Source organism: Sceloporus occidentalis, unplaced genomic scaffold, assembly GCF_023333645.1.
Source record: "Sceloporus occidentalis isolate IW3139 unplaced genomic scaffold, rSceOcc1.0.p SCAF_1, whole genome shotgun sequence".
NCBI classification, from domain to species: Eukaryota; Metazoa; Chordata; class Lepidosauria; order Squamata; family Phrynosomatidae; genus Sceloporus; species Sceloporus occidentalis.
In genome coordinates, this window is record NW_028316981.1 from 10,000,208 (window position 1) to 10,019,037 (window position 18,830).

Genomic DNA, 18,830 nt, shown 5'->3' on the forward strand with positions numbered 1-18,830 from the left:
CTCAGAATGCAGTGCGGTAATCTCCCACATTGCAGAAATAATCCAGTTTGAGGCCAGTTTAACTGTCCTGATTCAATGCTAAGGATTCCTGGGAAGTGTAATTTGTCTCCCTGTCAAAGAGTTCTGGGGCCATAAGAAACTATAGCTCCCATGTTCCCTAGCACTGAGCCAGGGCAGTTAAAGCGGTCTCAAAATGCATTTTTTCTGCAGTGTATTTTGGACCTTACTTTTTAAAAAATAGTCAAGATTTAAATGTTGCTTTAAAAATTAATTCCATCTTCCAGCAGTGAGATGGTTGGAGAGAAAGTGTTACGGGGGAAGGACTGCCAATATATTGAGTGATGCATTCTGGGGTATGTACAATTTGTGGCCAAATAAGTGGCCCTGGGAAGGTCACACTCTCTCAGCCCCAGAGGATGGTAATGGCAACCCCTCTTTCAAGAAACTTGCCAAGAAGACCCCATAAGGTTGTCTAAGGTTTGCCATAAGTTGTAAAGAACTTGAAGACACACAATAGCAGCAAAAAAGTTTGCAATTATTTCATAATTAGTACATAGGAATAGGAACCATTGCACTGTAGTGGTTTGAAAGTTGGACTAGGACTCTGGAGACCTGGGTTTGATTCCCTGCTCTGCCATAAAACCCATTGGGTGACTTTGGGCAAGTCACACTCTCTCAGCCACGGGGAGGGCAATGGCAAACTCTCTCAGCAAATTTTGCCCAGTGTGATTTGTGAATTGAAGACCAGGGTTTGAATTGCCGCTTGGCCATGGAAACCCATTGAGTGGTCATAGGCAAGTCACATTCTCTCAGCCACAGAAGGAGATACTGGCAAAATTACGTCTAAATAAATTGTGGCAACAGGCTTCCCTTAGGGTTGTCATAAGCCCGAAACAACTTGAAGGCACAGAACAACACCAAGAGCACCTCACCACTCTACAGATCAGGATGCAGCCACCATCACATGGGGAGGGAGCCTGGGGGCAGCGGTGGCAGCAGAGGGAGGTGACAGAGCCAGCAGGGCCCAGAACGCAGCCTGACAAACGTTACCTGCTCCGCTGAGGGAAGAGGGAGCAAAGAGGGAGGGGAGGGAGCAAACTTATAGTCCCAGAAGACAGTGGGGCCGGAGGAAAGTTTCCTCCATCGCCACAGAGCAAAGGCTGGTGCCCACAGTGAGGGTGCCGCCTTCCATGGGCTTGGCGGAGACCTGGGTTTGATTCCCTGCTCTGCCATGAAACCCACTGGGTGACTTTGGGCAAGTCACACTCTCTCAGCCTCAGGTGAAGGCAATGGCAAACTTCTTCCAAAGAAATCTGACCAAGAAACCTCCCACGGATAGGGTCACCTTAGGGTTGCCAAAAGTCCAGAAGGACTTGAAGGCACGCAACAACAAAAAACATGGATGTGTGTGTGTGTAAAATGCTGGCTCCCACTGCATGCTTCAATCCACACATGAGGAGGCAGCTGCAGCAGCACCAGACCTCCCCAAGGTACACTGTCACCAGCTCCAGAGCCCCCAGAGCAAGACAAGGAGGAAAGGGCTGAGGGAAGCCCTCCTTCAGACGGTGCCCCTGAGCCAGGCACTCTCTGGCCCCAACTGGGCTGCCTGGCCCACTTCTCTGAGATGGAGGGGAAGCAGGCAGTGGTCTTTACCTTCCTGTCCCCTGTCTCCCCAATGAGCCCCAGCAGCCCAATCCAACCCGGTGCCCTTCTTTCTCCCCTGCTGCTTCTTCTGCTTGCCTGCCTCAGCGGCTTCTCCTGCTTCCCTCCCTTTGCTTCACTTTCGGGTGTAGCTGCAGAGGAAGGGTCTCCGTGGAAATGGAGGACGTTTTGCAATTCCTCCGAGACCCCTCAGAGAGAAGGTTAAAATGTAGGACTTGTCCTAGGAAAAGGAGGATGTTTGGTTTCCCTGGCCTTGGGAGGGGAACAATTGCTTTTCCTCCTCCTCCTCCTGGCCCTTTCCTGCCAGCTGCCAGGACCCCGGGGGGGGGGGGGGGGGCTAAGACTCTTAGGCGACCCCTGGGAAAGGGTCCTTCGACCCCCAAAGGGGTCACGACCCACAGGTTGGGAACCGCTGCTCTAGAGCTTTCTGAAACCTTTTGGGTTTCATGAGCTTTGGAGGGCGGACCATTTTAATAGGTCCTCCACCCCCGAGGGGGATATGGGCAGTAGTCTTTAGTCCTACTTTGACCAGAAAATGGTCCGTCCATGACAGAGAAGAGGTATGAATTACCTCTGCCCATGGATATTCCTGTTCCGTACTAAAGACCACACTGAGTGTATTACCAGCAGAATGTGTGGGACCCAAGACTAATTGGGACAGGCCCATGGTAGTCATGGCATTCATGAACTCCCGAGCTGCACCTGCCAGATCTAATGAGCCAGCCTTGAAGGGGATGTTGAGGACCCCCAGGACAAGAAGCCTGGGAGACTCCAGCACCACCTCCGAGACCAGCTGTGTCAGCTCAGCCAGGGAGTCTATAAGGCAACGGGGTGGATGGTAGACCAACAGAATCCCCAGTCTGTCTCTAGCCTTCGAGGTCAGGTAGATGCACTCAATGTGAACTGTTTTCCAGACAGGTTTCCTGGTCAGAGTATTAGAATGCTTGCTAGTATTCTATCAGTTATATGTTTTATGTGCGTGGGGATGCTGGAGGTTGGGATGCTTTTGCTATGGCTAGTATAGTGTAGCTACATAGGAGCTGAGTGGTGCCAGATGGCTGTTATCTGGTGTCCTTGCAGGCCTCTCTCAGTGGCTTGGAATGCAAACTTAGAGCATAAAGGGATAGAAGCAACGGGGGAGGGTGTACTGCTTTTGTGTGTGTGTGTGTGGGAGGGTGTCAGTCTCAGCTTAAAAGCTGAATGGAGTTGAATTACTGATCTTGGAGCTATCAATAAAGTTCTGCTTATTCATCACAAGACAGACTGGTTGATTGTCTATGGTACAGGTTCTTCATTCTGACACAGAGTGATGTTACTTTTATGGAACAAGGCAACCCCCCCTCGCCCACTTTCCCTAACCTGCTTCTTGATGCCATATCCGGCTGGGAGGGCTTTAGCCCAGGTTACACTACTATCTACACCCAGCAAGGTTTCCGTAAAACAGGCCAGGTCGGCATCTTCCTCCTCCAATAAACGGTTCCCCATGACATTCTTGTAAACAAGCTTATAAAAAGTGGGGTAGACAAGGCAACTGTTACATGGATTTTTAATTGGTTGACTGACTGAACGCAAAGGGTGCTCAACAATGGCTCCTTTTCATCCTGGAGGTAAGTGACCAGTGGGGTCCCACAGGGCTCTGTCCTGGGCCCAGTGCTATTCAACATCTTTATCAACAACTTGGATGACAGAATTGGGAGCATTCTTATCAAATTTGCAGATGACACCAAATTAGGAGGAGTAGCTAACACTCCAGAAGACAGGATCAACATTCAAGATGACCTGAATAAACTAGAAAGTTGGGCCACAGCTAACAAAATGAACTTCAACAGGGAGAAATGCAAGGTACTGCACTTAGGGCGGAAAAATAAAATGCACAGATATAGGATGGGAGACACATGGCTGAACAAGACTACGTGTGAAAGGGATCTGGGAGTCCAAGTAGACCACAAGCTGAACATGAGTGAACAGTGTGATGTGGCAGCTAAAAAGGCCAATGCAATTTAAGGCTGCATCAGTAAAAGTATCTTATCTAGATCAAGGGAAGTAATAGTGCCACTCTATTCTGCTTTGGTCAGGCCCCACCTGGAATATTGTGTCCAGTTCTGGGCGCCACAGTTCAAAAAGGATGTTGAAAAACTGGAACGTGTCCAAAGGAGGGCAAGTAAAATGGTGAAAGGTCTAGAAACCATGTCCTATGAGGAACGACTTAAGGAGCTGGGGATGTTTAGCCTGGAGAAGAGAAGGTTAAGAGGTGATATGATAGCCCGTTTAAATACTTGAAGGGATGCCATACTGAGGAGGGAGGTGACTTGTTTTCACTTGCTCCAGAGACTAGGACCCGGAGCAATGGATGCAAGCTACAAGAAAAGAGATTCCACCTCAACATTAGGGCTGTGGAACACACTCCTTCGGAGTTTAGTGGAGTCTCCTTTAGAGGAGTTCAACATGTTTTTATCAAACGTTCTATTCAAATTTATTCAAACTAACAATGTGCACACTTGAAATAAAAACAAAACATTTCCAATCATCTGGAGAGCACAGCAATTTTAAATAGTCAAATATCTTTAATTGTTTTTGCATTTAAACTCCTTTTCTCTTGTGTGATTTATGACGAGTGAGGAATGTTTTCTGAATATACCATTTTCCACATTTCTGGGACTGAAATGGTTTCTCTCCTATGTGAGATTTTTGATGATGACTGAATTTTGTCTTTCGAGTGAAATGTTTTCCAAGTAAAGGTAAAGGTATTCCCCGTTGACAAGGTTGTCAAGTCGTGTCAGACCATAGGTGGCAGTCCTCATGTTGATTACTAAGTCAAAGAGCCAACGTTGTCAGAGACTACTCTATGATCATGTGGCCTTCATGATTGCACAGAACGCAGTTTACTGCCATTTAAAGGGTTTCTCTCCTGTGTGAGTTGCTTGGTGATGAGTGAAGTCCCTTTTCACAATGAAACTCTTTCCACACTCCAAGCATTTATTATTATTATTATTATTATTATTATTATTATTATTACTATTAACCTTTATTTAGAAAGCGCTGTAAATTTACACAGCGCTGTACATACAATCTTTTTAATTAGAAGTTTACCTGCCCTCAGGCTTACAATCTAAAAAGACACGGCACAAAAGGAGAAGGGAACGGTGGTGGGGAAGGGTATCAGGTCCAGCAGCTCTTCTCTACCTCTGAGGCCTGGACCAAGGGAGATGGACTGGAGGGAAGGCTCTTCTTCTTAATGGATAGTTAAAACGAGGCATCCTGGGGCAGAGAGGGGCTCACCCCTGGGAACGCTTCTCTAAACAATATAACTCAATTTTGAAACAGGTTAGAGAAGTGATGAGGTGCGCATGTGGGGGAAGAAGGTTCCAGGAGTAAGGGACAGCAAGTGAGAAGGGACGAATCCAGGACAGGGCAGTGTCAATCTTATGGTGGGACAGGAGACCTTGACTACCAGAGCGGAGGGTACGAGTAGGAATGTAAAGAGAAAGAAGGTCAGATAAGTAAGGAGAGGCCAGTCCCTGGAGGGCTTTGATGTGGAAGAAGGGGAGCCAACGAAGGGAGGATAAAACAGGAGAAACATGGTCAAAGCAGCAAGCGGATGTGATAATACGGTGTAGTGAGGGGGGCCCAGCTGATGGGAGAGTTGGGAGGGCTGAATGTGGCCAGGTGGAGGAAGAAGGAGGGATGGCCCCAGGGGCGGAGCCAGAGAGGGAGGAGCGGCCAGACACTGGAGGGATAAAAGGGCAGGAACAGAGATGCGCGGGGAGAGGGAGAAGTTGCGGAAGAGGAGGTCGGGGAGTGGCGGATGTGAGAGGGACAGAGCAGGTTACTCGGAGCCCTAGACGGGAGGGCATCCCTGTGTCCCTTCAGTTGAGGATGGGTTGCAGGAGGCGAGGCCCTCATAAGGAGGTAAAGCTGAGGAACCCCCGGGAGGAGGGAGACTTCACGTACTCTGACGAAGGGGAGTGGGGTCAGCTGGAGGAGAGAGACTTGGAGGACGAATGGTGGGACCCAAAGGGCGAACAGTGGGAGCAAGGGCCTGTGCCTCGAGACTGGGAGAAGACCGAATGTGAGCCCTTAGAGAAGCATTTGGGGAGCCGCCGGGCCCGAGACGCAGGCCGCGTGGAACCTGAAGACGCCATCCCATGGCCTTAAAGACCAGAGTTGGACTAAGGGGAAAAGTGGTGGAGACGTTTGAGTTGAGATTTGACTGTTCACTGGGGAAGAGGGTGTTTTCCTGGTTTCATTAAAGTTTACTGTTGCAACGGCAGTCACCGTGCAAGTTTGTTTCCCACGTGTGGGGCCTTGGAGGGAACTTTCTCATTTTCCCCCAGCATGCAACCAGCAGCGTCTGCCCCGCCCACTTACAGGCAGCTGAATGCTGGACAGAGATTAAAGGATGGAGGTGAGAGAGAGAGGAAGCCCTGTCAGAAGACGGTTACAATAATCTAATCGTGACACCACTAGGGCATGGACTAGAGACTTGGCAGTAGAGGCTGAGAGGAATGGATGGATCTTGGCAATGTTGCACAGAAAGAATTTACAGGCCTTGGCGGTAGCCTGGATCTGGGGAATAAATGACAGAGAAGAGTAAAAAATGAAGCCAAGACTGCTGGTTTGATGAACCGGATGAATAGAAGTGTCGTCGACAGAAACAGAAAAGGAATATTGAAGGGTGGGTTTAGGTGGAAAGACAAGAAGCTCAGTCTTAGGTATGTTGAGCTTTAAGCACCGAAGCCGCATCCACTGAGAGATGGCAGTCGAACAAGAGGAAACTTGCTGTTCAAGCCCCGTTGAAAGTTCAGGGGTGGAGAGATACAGCTGAGTGTCATCGGCGTACAGATGACAGGAGAAACCAAAAGAACTGATGAGTTTACCGAGTGCCATGGGCGGAAACAAGACTGGAAAGGGTCCAGGATGGAGTTGGCTTCAAGACACTCAATAAGCGAGAATAAACTACCCGTTACAGGACCTTACAAAGAAAAGGAAGAAGAGAAATTGGACGATAGCTAAACAAAGAAGAGGGGTTGAGAGAGGGTTTCTTCAGAATTGGGGAAACGAACGCATGTTTGAAGTCCGAAGGGAAGGAACCCACAGAGAGAGCGAGAGAAGGGGCTATAGAGATTAGGAGATGGGAGGGAATAGGATCAAGAGAACAGGTTGTAGGTTTGGAAGAGTTTAGCAGCATAGAGAGTTCATCCAGAGAAACAGGGGGAAACACAGAGAATTTATTAGTAGAAGGTACCAGATTAGTGGTAGGTGGCAAATCAGGAGGAACTATTTCAGATCGGATAGTAGTGACTTTGTGATGAAGTAGTTGGCGAAGTCAGTGGGGGAAAACGAGAAGACAGGGGGAGAGGAAGGTTTTAGTAGTGTATTGAAGCAGGAAAACAAACGCTGCAGGTGCCTCTCATTAGCGCAGATCAAAGATTTATAATAGTTTTGTTTTGCCATAAACAGAGTGCATGAAAAAGATAAAAGGATGAATTTATAATGAATGAAATCGACTGGCTCCCTGGACTTTTTCCAAAGACATTCGGCCGCTTGAGAGCAGGACCGGAAGAACCTGATAGTGGGAGTGAGCCGGGGCTGAGCCCTAGTCATGGGGGTTTAAATGGTTTCTCTTCTGTGTGAGTTTTTTGATGATAGGTGAGCTGTGTCTTCCTAGTATAATTTTTCCCACACTCCAGGCATTTAAAGGGTTTCTCTCCTGTATGAGTTGCTTGGTGACGACTGAGGTCTGTCTTTCGAGCAAAACTGTTTCCACATTCCAGGCATTTAAAGGGTTTCTCTCCTGTGTGAATTACTTGGTGACAAGTGAGGGTTGCCTTCTGAGTGAAGCCTTTTCCACACTCCAGGCATTTAAAGGGTTTCTCTCCTGTGTGAGTTTTTTGATGATTAGTGAGGGTTGTCTTCTGAGTGAAGCCTTTTCCACACTCCAGGCATTTAAACAGTTTCTCTCCTGTGTGAGTTTTTTGATGATTAGTGAGGTGTATTTTTTGAATATAACCTTTTCCACACTCCAGGCATTGAAAGGGTTTCTCTCCTGTGTGAGTTTTTTGATGATTAGTGAGGTTTATCTTTTGAATATAACCTTTTCCACACTCCAGGCATTTAAAGGGTTTCTCTCCTTTGTGAGTTAATTGGTGATGAGTGAGGATTGTCTTCTGAGTGAAGCATTTTCCACACTCAAGGCATTGAAATGGTTTCTCTCCTGTGTGAATTGCTTGGTGACGAGTGAAGTCTCTTTTCACAATGAAACGTTTCTCACACTCCAGGCATTGAAATGGTTTCTCTCCTGTGTGAATTGCTTGGTGACGAGTGAAGTCTCTTTTCACAATGAAACGTTTCCCACACTCCAGGCATTGAAATGGTTTCTCTCCTGTGTGAGTTTTTTGGTGATAGGTGAGCTGTATCTTCTGAATATAACTTTTTCCACACTCCAGGCATTTAAATGGCCTCTCTCCTGTGTGATTTGCTTGATGACAAGAGAGGTATATCTTCTGAGTGAAACATTTTCCACACTCCAGGCATTTAAATGGTTTTTCTTCCGTGTGAGTTTTTTTATGATAGGTGAGCTGTGTCTTCCTAGTATAACTTTTTTCACACTCCAGGCATTTAAATGGTTTCTCTCCTGTATGAGTTATTTGGTGACGAGTGAGGTCTGTCTTCCGAGCGAAATTTTTTCCACACTCCAAGCATTTAAATGGTTTCTCTCCTGTGTGAGTTACTTGGTGACGAGTAAGGCCTGTCTTCTGAGTGAAGTCTTTCCCACACTCCAGGCATTTAAATGGTTTCTCTCCTGTGTGAGTTGTTTGGTGACGTGTGAAGTCTCTTTTCAAAATGAAACATTTCCCACACTCCAAGCATTTAAATGGTTTCTCTCCTGTGTGGGTTTTTTGATGATAAGTGAGCTGTATCTTCTGAATATAACTTTTTCCACACTCCAGGCATTTAAATGGCCTCACTCCTGTGTGAATTGCTTGATGACAAGAGAGGTGTATCTTCCGAGCAAAACCTTTCCCACACTCCTGGCATTTAAAGGTTTTTTCCCCTGTATGAATTGATTGATGATGAATGAGGTCACTTTTCGCAATGAAACCTTTTCCACACATCAGGCATTTAAATGGTTTCTCTCTTCTGTGAGCTACTTGATGATAGTTGAGGGTTGTCTTCTGAGTGAAATGTTTTCCACACTCCAAGCATTTGAATGGTCTCATTCTTCTGTAAATATTTGTAAGTGGAAGAACACTGGAGCTGTTTTCACACTCACCACCTTTGAACCATTTCTCTTTTGTCTGAATTTTCCTGTGAAGAGTAAGGCTTGCTTTAGAGCTGAAATTTCTGTCATGTGCAAGATGAACATAGTTATTTCTTTCCTTTTGTTTCTGTATTTTTCCTTTGATTGGGGTTCCAGAAACATCATCTTTTGGAGAAGAGTGTGGGGTCCTCCACTTGTTTTCAATGTCACTTTTTCTTTCCTTCTCTTTTACCTGTTTGCATTGGACTCTCTGCATCAATGTTTGGCATGATTTCCCATTGTACTCTTTCAGTTGTCCATCACTGTCTGGAAGGGAGAGAAAGTACTCAGAAGATATACCTCTCTTGTCATCTGCAGATTGAAGCATCAACAGATGGCCCCACCCCATTCTCCCCAATGGCGGCACACATGAGATCTATCTGAAATTGGGAAAAACTGGAGTTGAGGTCCAGATTTTTTTTAACCATTCATGTGTTTGTAGGGGATGTCCAGAACAGAAGCACCACAGATACCAAGGGCTGACTATACTAGTGTCCTAATAAATTTTTAAAAAATGTTTGGAATTTCTAATCCTAAAATATCCAGACAGCAAAGTACAGAGTAGGTACAGAACGCCACTGCTATCAGCTGGGGTTACTCACGTCCCATTAAATACAATAGAAGAGTAAAATGGTGTCTCTTAAATAATTGGCAAACTGTACCTCCAACTGTACCTTCATTATCTAATTCAGTTTTGTATAGTTGGTTCCTAAATTTGTTCTTATACTGAGAGCATGTGAAAATCCCTTGCTATCTAACGGGACTAGGATTCCTGGAGACCAGGATACAAACGAACTGGGTGGCCTTGGGCAGGTCACACCCTCTCAGCCTCAGAGGAAGGCAATGACAAACTGCCTTTGAACAAATCTTGATAAAAATCCCATGGCAGGTTCACCTAAAGGTTACCATAACTAGCCCTTGCCTCCACACCAGGGCTTGGCTTTCTCCGTCTTTTGGCAAGAAGATCAGGGCAAGTAATGGCAGCCACTTCCTCCAAGTCCTCCCCTCCCTGGAAGGTTCTCCCTCTATATCCATTGGAGGATTCAGTGGGAGGAACAGGACTTAGTGGGAGCAAGGAACCAAAATGTGGCAGCTTTCTCTTTCCATCTTCTCACTTGCCTTTAACAATCTAATCTTTCATTTCATTTTTAATGGTGGTTGGATGGGGCCACAGTGGCAATTGGAGGAGGCAAAGCAGGCCCTTGCAGGGGGATACCGCTAGTGAGACCCCCAACACTCCTCCCAGTGGTCCATGCTCAGGAGTTCTGTGATTTTTACCAAATCTGCTACTGAAGGCCTTTCTGGGAAGAAAGGATAAAAATATCAGCAAAGCTGAAAGAAAACCACTCAGTCTGCATTAATCTATTAAGACTGAAGAAGAACTGCCAGTCATTTTTCAGCACTCGTAAGTAGTACAATCACAAGAAAGAGGGAGTCTTACTCAGAGAGGACAGGGTCCCCAGAATCTCCTCCATCACGTCCCAATGAAAGGCCCTTTGGCCTGGATCCAGCAGGGCCCACTCCTCCTCTGTGAAATCCACAGCCACCTCCTCAAAGGTCACCTGCAGAAAGAGAAAATTAATTCTTTCATATTGCTCAAGAAAACTGAAATGCTTACAAGATGCTATCCACAAGCCCCTTACAGTGGCAACTTGTGATAGAAGCAAAAGGAAAGGACAAAATTCTGTGGGGACCAGGTTGCAGTCAAAGGGAGATGGGGACCCAGCCCACGCCTTCCATGGCTCACTTGAGAAGCTGTTTTGAATCCAGGAGGATCAAGAGATGTGTTTGTACTCATAGATCCAGCCTTTATTCCGCCTCCTGGGAGGATGAAAAAAGGATAGAGAGTATTTCTAAAGCCTTTCTCTTCTTCCAGTCCCTCCTACATGTGCAAATGTAACATACACCATTTCTCACATCCGGCTTTATTGCATTGTTTTCTGCAGACATGCTACTGTAACTGGATAGTGGAAGTCTGATCTTCTTCCATCCTCCTTCACCATCCTTCTAGTCCCAATGTTGCTAAAAAAAACCTAGCTACAAAGAGGATGAGGAAAAAAAAAGGCTAATCCAGCATAAAAAGTCCTTGTAAAATATACTTTACTGTCAGAGGCTTTATTAACTTGAGGTATGCCTGTAATTCCAAAGTGCTAGTTAGCCTATACAAAATGTTTCAAGTGCAGCAATTGATGGAGTCCAGATATTTCAGACATATTTGAGAAGAGGGAGTCAAACAAGCAATTACCCTCTTAGCCCTTACTCATTGAGGAGGACATTCCTTCTCTGACCTGTGTGATCCACTCCGGCTGCTGCCTTTGACTGGATTCAAAAGGACACTTCTCCTTCTCAGCCATCTCTTTCACAAACAAGTCCTGCAGCAGAAGCAGAAATGGGAAGGGAGGGTGAAGAGACAAGAATTAGGAAACGAAGAGGAAAGACCTTGTGCGGCATTATCACCATTGTAGATGCTTTCTAGAAAACAACCTGGGAAGTGGTAGCTAGATTTACATTATCCTGAATCAATAACCACCAAACCTGCTTAAAAGGGGAGTCACCGGTTCCCTGTAACCCTGTGTCTTCTGGGGAAAGATCATTCCACCCAACACAGGTTGCATCCCTATTCTCTGATCGGCCTTTTGTCTGACTAGCAGCCCCTTTTTCTTCAGAGACCTAGGCATGCAAGTCTGAAATATGAGTGTGCAAATGGATCTTCTAGCATCTTTGAGCCTAACTGTGCGAAATAAGTTGTATCATGAGCTTTCATAGACTACGTCTATATCAAGTCTACCAAAATTGATTACAATTTCTTTCTCAGTTAGTCCAAAGGTGCTACGAGATTGCTTTATATACTCTATTTTATTGTTCACATTAAGCGTCAGTTTGTTCAGGAATTTTCAAAAGAGGACCAGGATGAAATGACCTCTCCTACTCCTCTTCGTCCTCCAAATGGAACTTTACAGGACATAATCAGCCCATTGAACTGGGCCTGAAACTGAATCAGTAACTGCCAAACCTGTTTATAAAGGGAGGCACAGGTTTCCTCTAACCAAACCGAGTCAGTAATCTGGCTACAAACGGCTTCTTCTGGGTACAATAACATCCAAAATCTACAAAACCATGATACCTTCAAGATGCAAAACCATGGAGGTTTCTTTTTATTGAAAATTCAAAACTATGAAGGCTTCTCTTGAGAGATTTAATGTTCTGTAAATAACAAAAAGGGCTTTTAGCTCATAAAAGGTGGAGATATCTGGGATGTCAGAAGACCTTGCTAATGGAATTTAAATGTTAGCTCATGGACTTTGAAAGGCTTTGTTCCCAGTGCCAGGCAGCCAGGAGGAGGGAAGGGCTTGCATAGATATACCCCCAAGAACATCAAAAACAACCTGAGACTAACATAGCCATTTTTAAAAAAATTATCCTGTATGATTCTTAACACCTTTACCTGATGAAGAAGCCAGTGGAGCTCTGAAAGCTTTCCTCATGTATATTGTGCATTTTGGTTGGCCAATCAAAGGTATCAGTGTTTTGTGGATTTTGGATGTTAATGCATTTTGCAATACAGTCAAGATGGTGTCTTCTGAGAAAAGATAATACCATCAACACAGGCTGTATTTGATCTGCTGTTTGACTGATCAGAGGTCCTTCTTTCTTTTCTGCATTAAGAAGACTGTGTTTGCTGAAATTATTTCAAAATCTTTAAAATAATAATAATAATAATAATAATAATAATAATAATAGCTGCTCCAAATGAGCTCACCTGCTCCTCTCCCTGCTTCTCCTCCTCTGCCTGGCTCAAGAGGAAGCCCTCTGCCAAGGCCACTGCTTGGGAGGTTGTCTCCGCTCCACACTCTCGAACCCAGCTCCCCATCTCTGGGGGAAGGACGGCCAGGAACTGCTCCAGGATCACCAGGTCCATCATCTCAGCCTTGGTGAGTCTCTCTGGCTTCAGCCACTGGCAGCAGAGATTGTGGAGCTGGCTGCAAACCTCCCGGGGCCCCAAAGCCTCCTCCTGGAAGACAAACTGCCTGAAGTGCTGGCGCTGGACCTCAGAACAGAATATTTTCTCACCCAAGCTCTTTTGTATGGTTCCTCCAAACAGAAGCATGGCTCTTTTCTTTTGTCCTTAGATGACCAACGTGAAATCTTCCCCTAAATTATAGCAGACTGAGTCTTAGTTTAGCATCGATGCAGCCAGGAATTTTCCAACATGCCAAAAAGCCATGTTCCTCTTTTACTAGATTCTGTCTCAGGTGAAATTGCCAGAAACACCAAGGTCTGCAAAGAAAACAAATATCCTGTGAATGATCTGTTCTGAAGACCCTCTTGAGAAAAGGAGATATTTTACAGCTAAATCCAAGCTAGAAAGTAGTTCTTGCGTCTGTACGTTCAAAATGTTATCTCCCTCTCAAAAATGCGACAATGAGGATAACCAGAAACCAAGACTATTACACACATTTACAATGTAGCATCTTCCACTTGCTCTGTCCCTATTAGCATCCCTTTTTGGTACCTTTCCTTTTGTAAGCCCATCTCTGTCAGCAGCAATAGTGTTGTTTTTTAATCTTTCTACAGTGCTTACGAGACATTTTTCTGCTTGACGTAAAGGACAAGGTGGAATCCCATGAACACGCCACGTTGTATTTGGGGTCTCCATGTTTTCTTATCTGGAGCCAACATGTTCTTAAGAGGTCACAAGAAGACCTTTGGAATCCCAGGTGTATTTCCCATGAGAAAGGAGTGGAGACTGAGATTATGACCCAGGTAATGCTGCAATCCAAGCTCAATGGGGGCTCTGACTCCTTCCTCAGCCCAGGCCCTTTGCCCTTTCCTCTTGCACCAGGAGACGAAGGAGAAGCCAACTTGGTCCACCTGCCCGCCAACAGCCCTCTCCATCCAGCCTGGGGCTGTCCTCATCCGATGACTGCTTTTCCCCAGAATCCCAATGTTCATTCCTGGGTCTTTGTTACCTTACAAGATAGCACACCCCTTGAGGGTAGGATTTCATATATACATATTGGTTCCAAAACCTAACTCCCTCATGGGCCCAGAAAGACTCTTCTCCACTCACTTAGACCCCAGTCTTAACCACTCCTGCTTTCTGTGCTCTCCTCTTCCAAACGGTACTTATCACTCCTCTGCACCTCTCAGACTCCGCCATCCAATTTCCATTTTATTTAGCTCTAAATGCTGGGCATGTTTGAATTATTGTGTTTCACTGAACTCTTGCATATGTCTTAATAAAACCTAATGGAGTTCTCCTCAGTGAATACTGGTATACACATATGTCAAGAATCCTAAAGTTAGCCAGCCTCTTACAAGCTTAAGCTAAGCCCCCCACCTTTCTTTGGGTAGCACTTGCTGTCTGCCAGCATCTGGTGCCTCTGGCAAATGCAAGCGGGTGCAGCAGTCAGAGCACTGGACTGGAGGAATCCAGGTATAAACATCCCCAGATCAACACCTTCCATCCCAAAATCCTTCACAGGGACATTGTCAAGATACCTTGCAGGGAAAACAGGGTTATTTATCTTAAGGAGCTAAGAAACAGTTGCCCAGAGAGTCTCTGCTTGCCCTTCCTAGCCACCCCCCACTTGCTTGCCTCATCTGACAGACACATCAGGCCTCAGAGGATGAAGACATGGGGCTCCTCTTTCTCTCTGCTTTCAACATCCTCTTCAGAAGGGCTTCCATGGGGCAACAGGAACCAACTCTACACCTGGCTTTTCTGTGGCTTTTTTCAGCTATGTGGCCATGTTCTAGAAGAGTTTACTTCTTTTCATTATTTTTGTTTTCTTTATGTTCATCATAAAGTTCACATGTGATAACACCCCCTCTTTCCCTGCCTACCTCTGACATCACTATGGTTCTACTGAGCATGCTCCCAAAGGTGGACCCAAATTATAATGCCAGCCAAGGGGTGTCAAAATTAATATGTTAATGAGGGTTTAATAAGCCATAGGGCAGGTATTAAGAGGCCAGCTCCCTTGTTTTAATTCTAACTGGTTTCGTTTCTGCCGAGCATTTAGGAGATTATCACACTGGCAAAAGTGACGGGAGCGTAGTGGGATGCTCCCATCTCTATCGTGCCATTGCACAAAGATTTTTAGATGTTGCCACAATTGCATCATAATCTTGTGAATGAAGAGGAATTGTTGGGCTTTCCCGTGAATGAAAAGTGGCACTATAATTCCTCTTTATTTGCAGGATAATGACTTGATTATGACTTCCTCTGAACATCTTCACGCAATTGTGCGATAGTGCTTCAGTCACGTTTGCCGTTGTGATAGTCTCCTGAGTCTGTTCTTCCTTCCCGTGTTTAGCTAAATTTGTTCTTAGCTTAGCAAACTGTTTCCTGTTATTTTCGCTGAAGCCTTGGCTGATTCCGATTTACTTCCATTAGCTTTTGATACATTATTGCAGCCCTAGCTATTAATCATTCCCTTTGGCCAGCCATTATTTATTTTATTTGGGTCCCAAAAAGGGACCCAAGGCGGCTCACAATATAAAAATACTTTAAAGCATTTTTAAAAATAGCCTAATTAAAACAGTAAAAAGTTAAACATTTAAAACATAATATTAGACTTGAACTTAGATTTGGGGAATTTGAATTAGCTCAATTAATTTCAATTAGCTTAATTAATTAACTCTAGGATCTTACCCCTGTTTCCACAAAGGTAGCTAGAAACAAGGGACTGGCAGAGACAGAGTATTTCAAGAGTTGGAAGAGACCAAAAGGGCCATCCAGGCTAACCCCATTCTGCCATGCAGGAACTCTCAATCAAAGCATCCCCAGCCTGTTTAAAGACCTCCAAGGAGGGAGACTCCACCACTCTGCGAGGGAGCGTCTTCCACCGTCGAACAGTTCTTACTGTCAGGAAGTTCCTCCTAATGTTGAGGAGGAATCTCTTTTCCTGCAGTTTACATCCATTATTCCATGCCCTGTTCTCTGGAGCAAGAGAAAACAAGCTTGCTCCCTCCTCAATATGGCATCCCTTGTTAAGATTGTACGCCATAGGCAGGTTTACTCTTTTATATTTATTGTTTTTATGTACAGCAGTGTGCAAATCTATAGCGCTATATAAATAAATAAATAAATAAATTAAAAAGTATTTAAACAGGGCTATCATATCACCTCTTAACCTTCTCTTCTGCAGTCTAAACCTCGCCAGCTCCCAAAGATGTTCCTGAGATAAACACCCAAGAAGCTCAGGAATCCAGGGATTAGCTGTGGCTATAGACAAGAGGCCTGAGGCTGCTCCTTATGATGAATGGAGGTTTCAGGAGCCAAGCCCTATGAAAGAGACTGGGAAAGCGGCTGAGGGTCGGAGCTAAATCAAAGTCTAAAGTGACGCGGAGGACGCTCAGATCTTGACTAGCACACTAAACAAAGGGTTTGGGGGTCCTTAAGCAGACCAGCTCTAGCCCTACCTCCAAGGTACCCAACTCTACATAGCTAAGATTGCCTTGGTGTAGATGGATTCAGAGGCGAGGGTGGTTTTGCCCTTAGCCCTGTCAGAAGGCATCCTGGATGTGCATTAATTCAGGCGCTCTGCACACCGGCCATTAAGGATTACAAATTGTAAGCCGCTCTGATAGCCTTGGCTGAAGAGTGGGGTATAAGTCAATAATAATAATGATGATGATGATGATGATGATGATGTCTCCACATGACGCACGCCCCGACTTCGCCCCCAGCCTTTTCACAGCGTTCCTCATAACAATTCAGCATGTACATATCTATGATTCTATGCTGGATGGCCATCTGTCAGGGATGCTTTGATTTGGATTTCCTGCATGGCAGAATGGGGTTGGACTGGATGGCCCTTGCGGTCTCTTCCAACTCTATGATGCTAAATATACAAAGATTTAAAATAATCTAAATCGACGCCCCCAACAAACCCAGGCCTGAATGAAACTGAGCAGTTACCTTGGCGCAAACCATCCTGGACCCCACAGGAACCTCTTTCCCCCAATGCGCTTCCACACCAGGAGCCCAGGAGCAGCCTCCCAAGGAAGAGCTGTCTGACCAATCGGCTGAAGGTGAGCCAACGGTGTGATGCGGCAGCTAAAAAGGCCAATGCGATTCTAGGCTGCAGCAATGGAAATACAGGGCCTAGAGCAAGGGAAGCAATAGGGCCACTCTGTCCTGCTTTGGTCAGGCCCCAGCTGGACTACTCCTGTCTCCAGCTCAAAGAGGTGGAGGCCTCTGAGCAGAGGCTTAAAGGGGAGGCTTTGACAGGGAGTTCCTGCATGGCAGAATAAGGCTGGGCTGGATGGCCCTTGGGGAGGGGTCCCTCCCAACTCTATGGCTCTTCTCCTGAGGGAGGGCTCCTTCCTCCAGCCTCCCACCTGCAGCCCAACAGAGGAAGCTGGAGGGTCCGCTCTAGGCCCTGGCCCCGCCCCTTCCGGCCGCGAGACCGAAGGAGAGCGAGAGGAGGTTCCTAGAGAGGCTCTGCGGGGAACCCGGAAGGAGAGGGGCCCTTCTAGGCAGGACTCGGTTTCCTCCTGGAGGACCCTCTTTCTCTGGGGAAGGGAGGGGAGCAAAGGGGCCTCTCTGGAGGGAGGGAAGGAGGAAGGAAGGAAAGGGAGGAAAGAAAGGGAGGGAGGAAGGAAGGAAGGAAGGAAGGAAGGAAGGAAGGGGAGGGAGGGAGGGAGGGAGGAAGGAAGGAAGGAAGGGGCCTCTCGGGAGGGGTCTCTCTGGAGGGAGGGAAGGAGGGAGGAATGAAGGAAGGAAAGGGAGGAAAGAAAGGGAGGGAGGAAGGAAGGAAAGGGAGGGAGGGAGGGAGGAAGGGGCCTCTCGGGAGGGGTCTCTCTGGAGGGAGGGAGGGAAGGAAGGAAGGAAGGAAGGAAGGAAGGAAGGAAGGAGGGGGCCTCTCGGGAGGGAGGGAGGGAAGGAAGGAAGGGAGGGAGGGAGGGAGGGAGGAAGGAAGGAAGGGGCCTCTCGGGAGGGGTCTCTCTGGAGGGAGGGAAGGAAGAAGGAAGGAAGGAAGGAAGGAAGGAAGGAAGGAAGGAAGGAAGAGGCCTCTCTGGAGGGAGGGAAGGAGGAAGGAAGGAAGGAAGGAAGGAAGGAAGGGGAGGAAAGAAAGGGAGGGAGGGAGGGAGGGAGGAAGGAAGGAAGGGGCCTCTCGGGAGGGGTCTCTCTGGAGGGAGGGAAGGAGGGAGGAATGAAGGAAGGAAGGAAGGAAGGAAGGAAAGGGAGGAAAGAAAGGGAGGGAGGAAGGAAGGAAGGAAAGGGAGGGAGGGAGGGAGGAAGGAAGGAAGGAAGGGGCCTCTTGGGAGGGGTCTCTCTGGAGGGAGGGAAGGAGGGAGGAATGAAGGAAGGAAAGGGAGGAAAGAAAGGGAGGGAGGGAGGAAGGAAGGAAGGAAGGAAGGAAGGAAGGAAGGAAGGAAAGGGAGGGAGGAAGGAAGGAAGGGGCCTCTCGGGAGGGGTCTCTCTGGAGGGAGGGAAGAAGGGAGGGAACGAAGGAAGGAAGGAAGGAAGGAAGAGGCCTCTCTGGAGGGAGGGAAGGAGGAAGGAAGGAAGGAAGGAAGGAAGGAAAGGAAGAGGCCTCTCTGGAGGGAGGAAAGGTGGGAGGAAGGAAGGAAGGGAGAAGGAAAGGGAGGGAGGGAGGGAGGAAGGAAAGAGAGGGAGGGAGGGAGGGAGGAAAAGGAGGGAGGGAGGAAGCAAGGAAAGGGAGGGAGGGAGGAAGGAAGGAAGGAAGGAAGGAAGGAAGGAAGGAAGGAAGGGGCCTCTCGGGAGGGAGGGGTCTCTCTGGACGGAGGGAGGGAAGGAGGAAGGAAGGAAGGAAGGAAAGAAGGAAGCCTCTCGGGAGGGAGGGAGGGAAGGAAGGAAGGAGAGGGAGGAAGGAAGGAGAGAGAGAGGGAGGAA

At 46.9% G+C, this 18,830-nt stretch overlaps 1 protein-coding gene across 3 annotated transcripts; it reads right to left on the reverse strand.

Moving 5' to 3' along the window:
• Positions 1-4,124: 4,124 nt before the first annotated feature.
• On the reverse strand, positions 4,125-17,322 carry LOC149320673 (uncharacterized). Of its 3 annotated transcripts, none has more exons than XM_089503331.1 (5): positions 16,890-17,322; positions 13,034-13,240; positions 11,251-11,334; positions 10,404-10,524; positions 4,125-9,229 (listed from the first exon to the last, which is right to left on the reverse strand). In XM_089503331.1, the coding sequence occupies exons 3-5, from the start codon at positions 11,314-11,316 to the stop codon at positions 7,263-7,265; spliced, it is 2,154 nt and encodes a 717-aa protein (XP_089359457.1). In that variant the 5' UTR covers positions 11,317-11,334; positions 13,034-13,240; positions 16,890-17,322; the 3' UTR covers positions 4,125-7,262. The 3 variants fall into 3 exon arrangements, with proteins under 3 accessions (XP_089359457.1, XP_089359441.1, XP_089359448.1); XM_089503315.1 differs by having other exon boundaries at positions 12,723-13,240; XM_089503322.1 differs by lacking the exon at positions 16,890-17,322 and adding an exon at positions 16,095-16,607 and having other exon boundaries at positions 12,723-13,240.
• Positions 17,323-18,830: the final 1,508 nt, after the last annotated feature.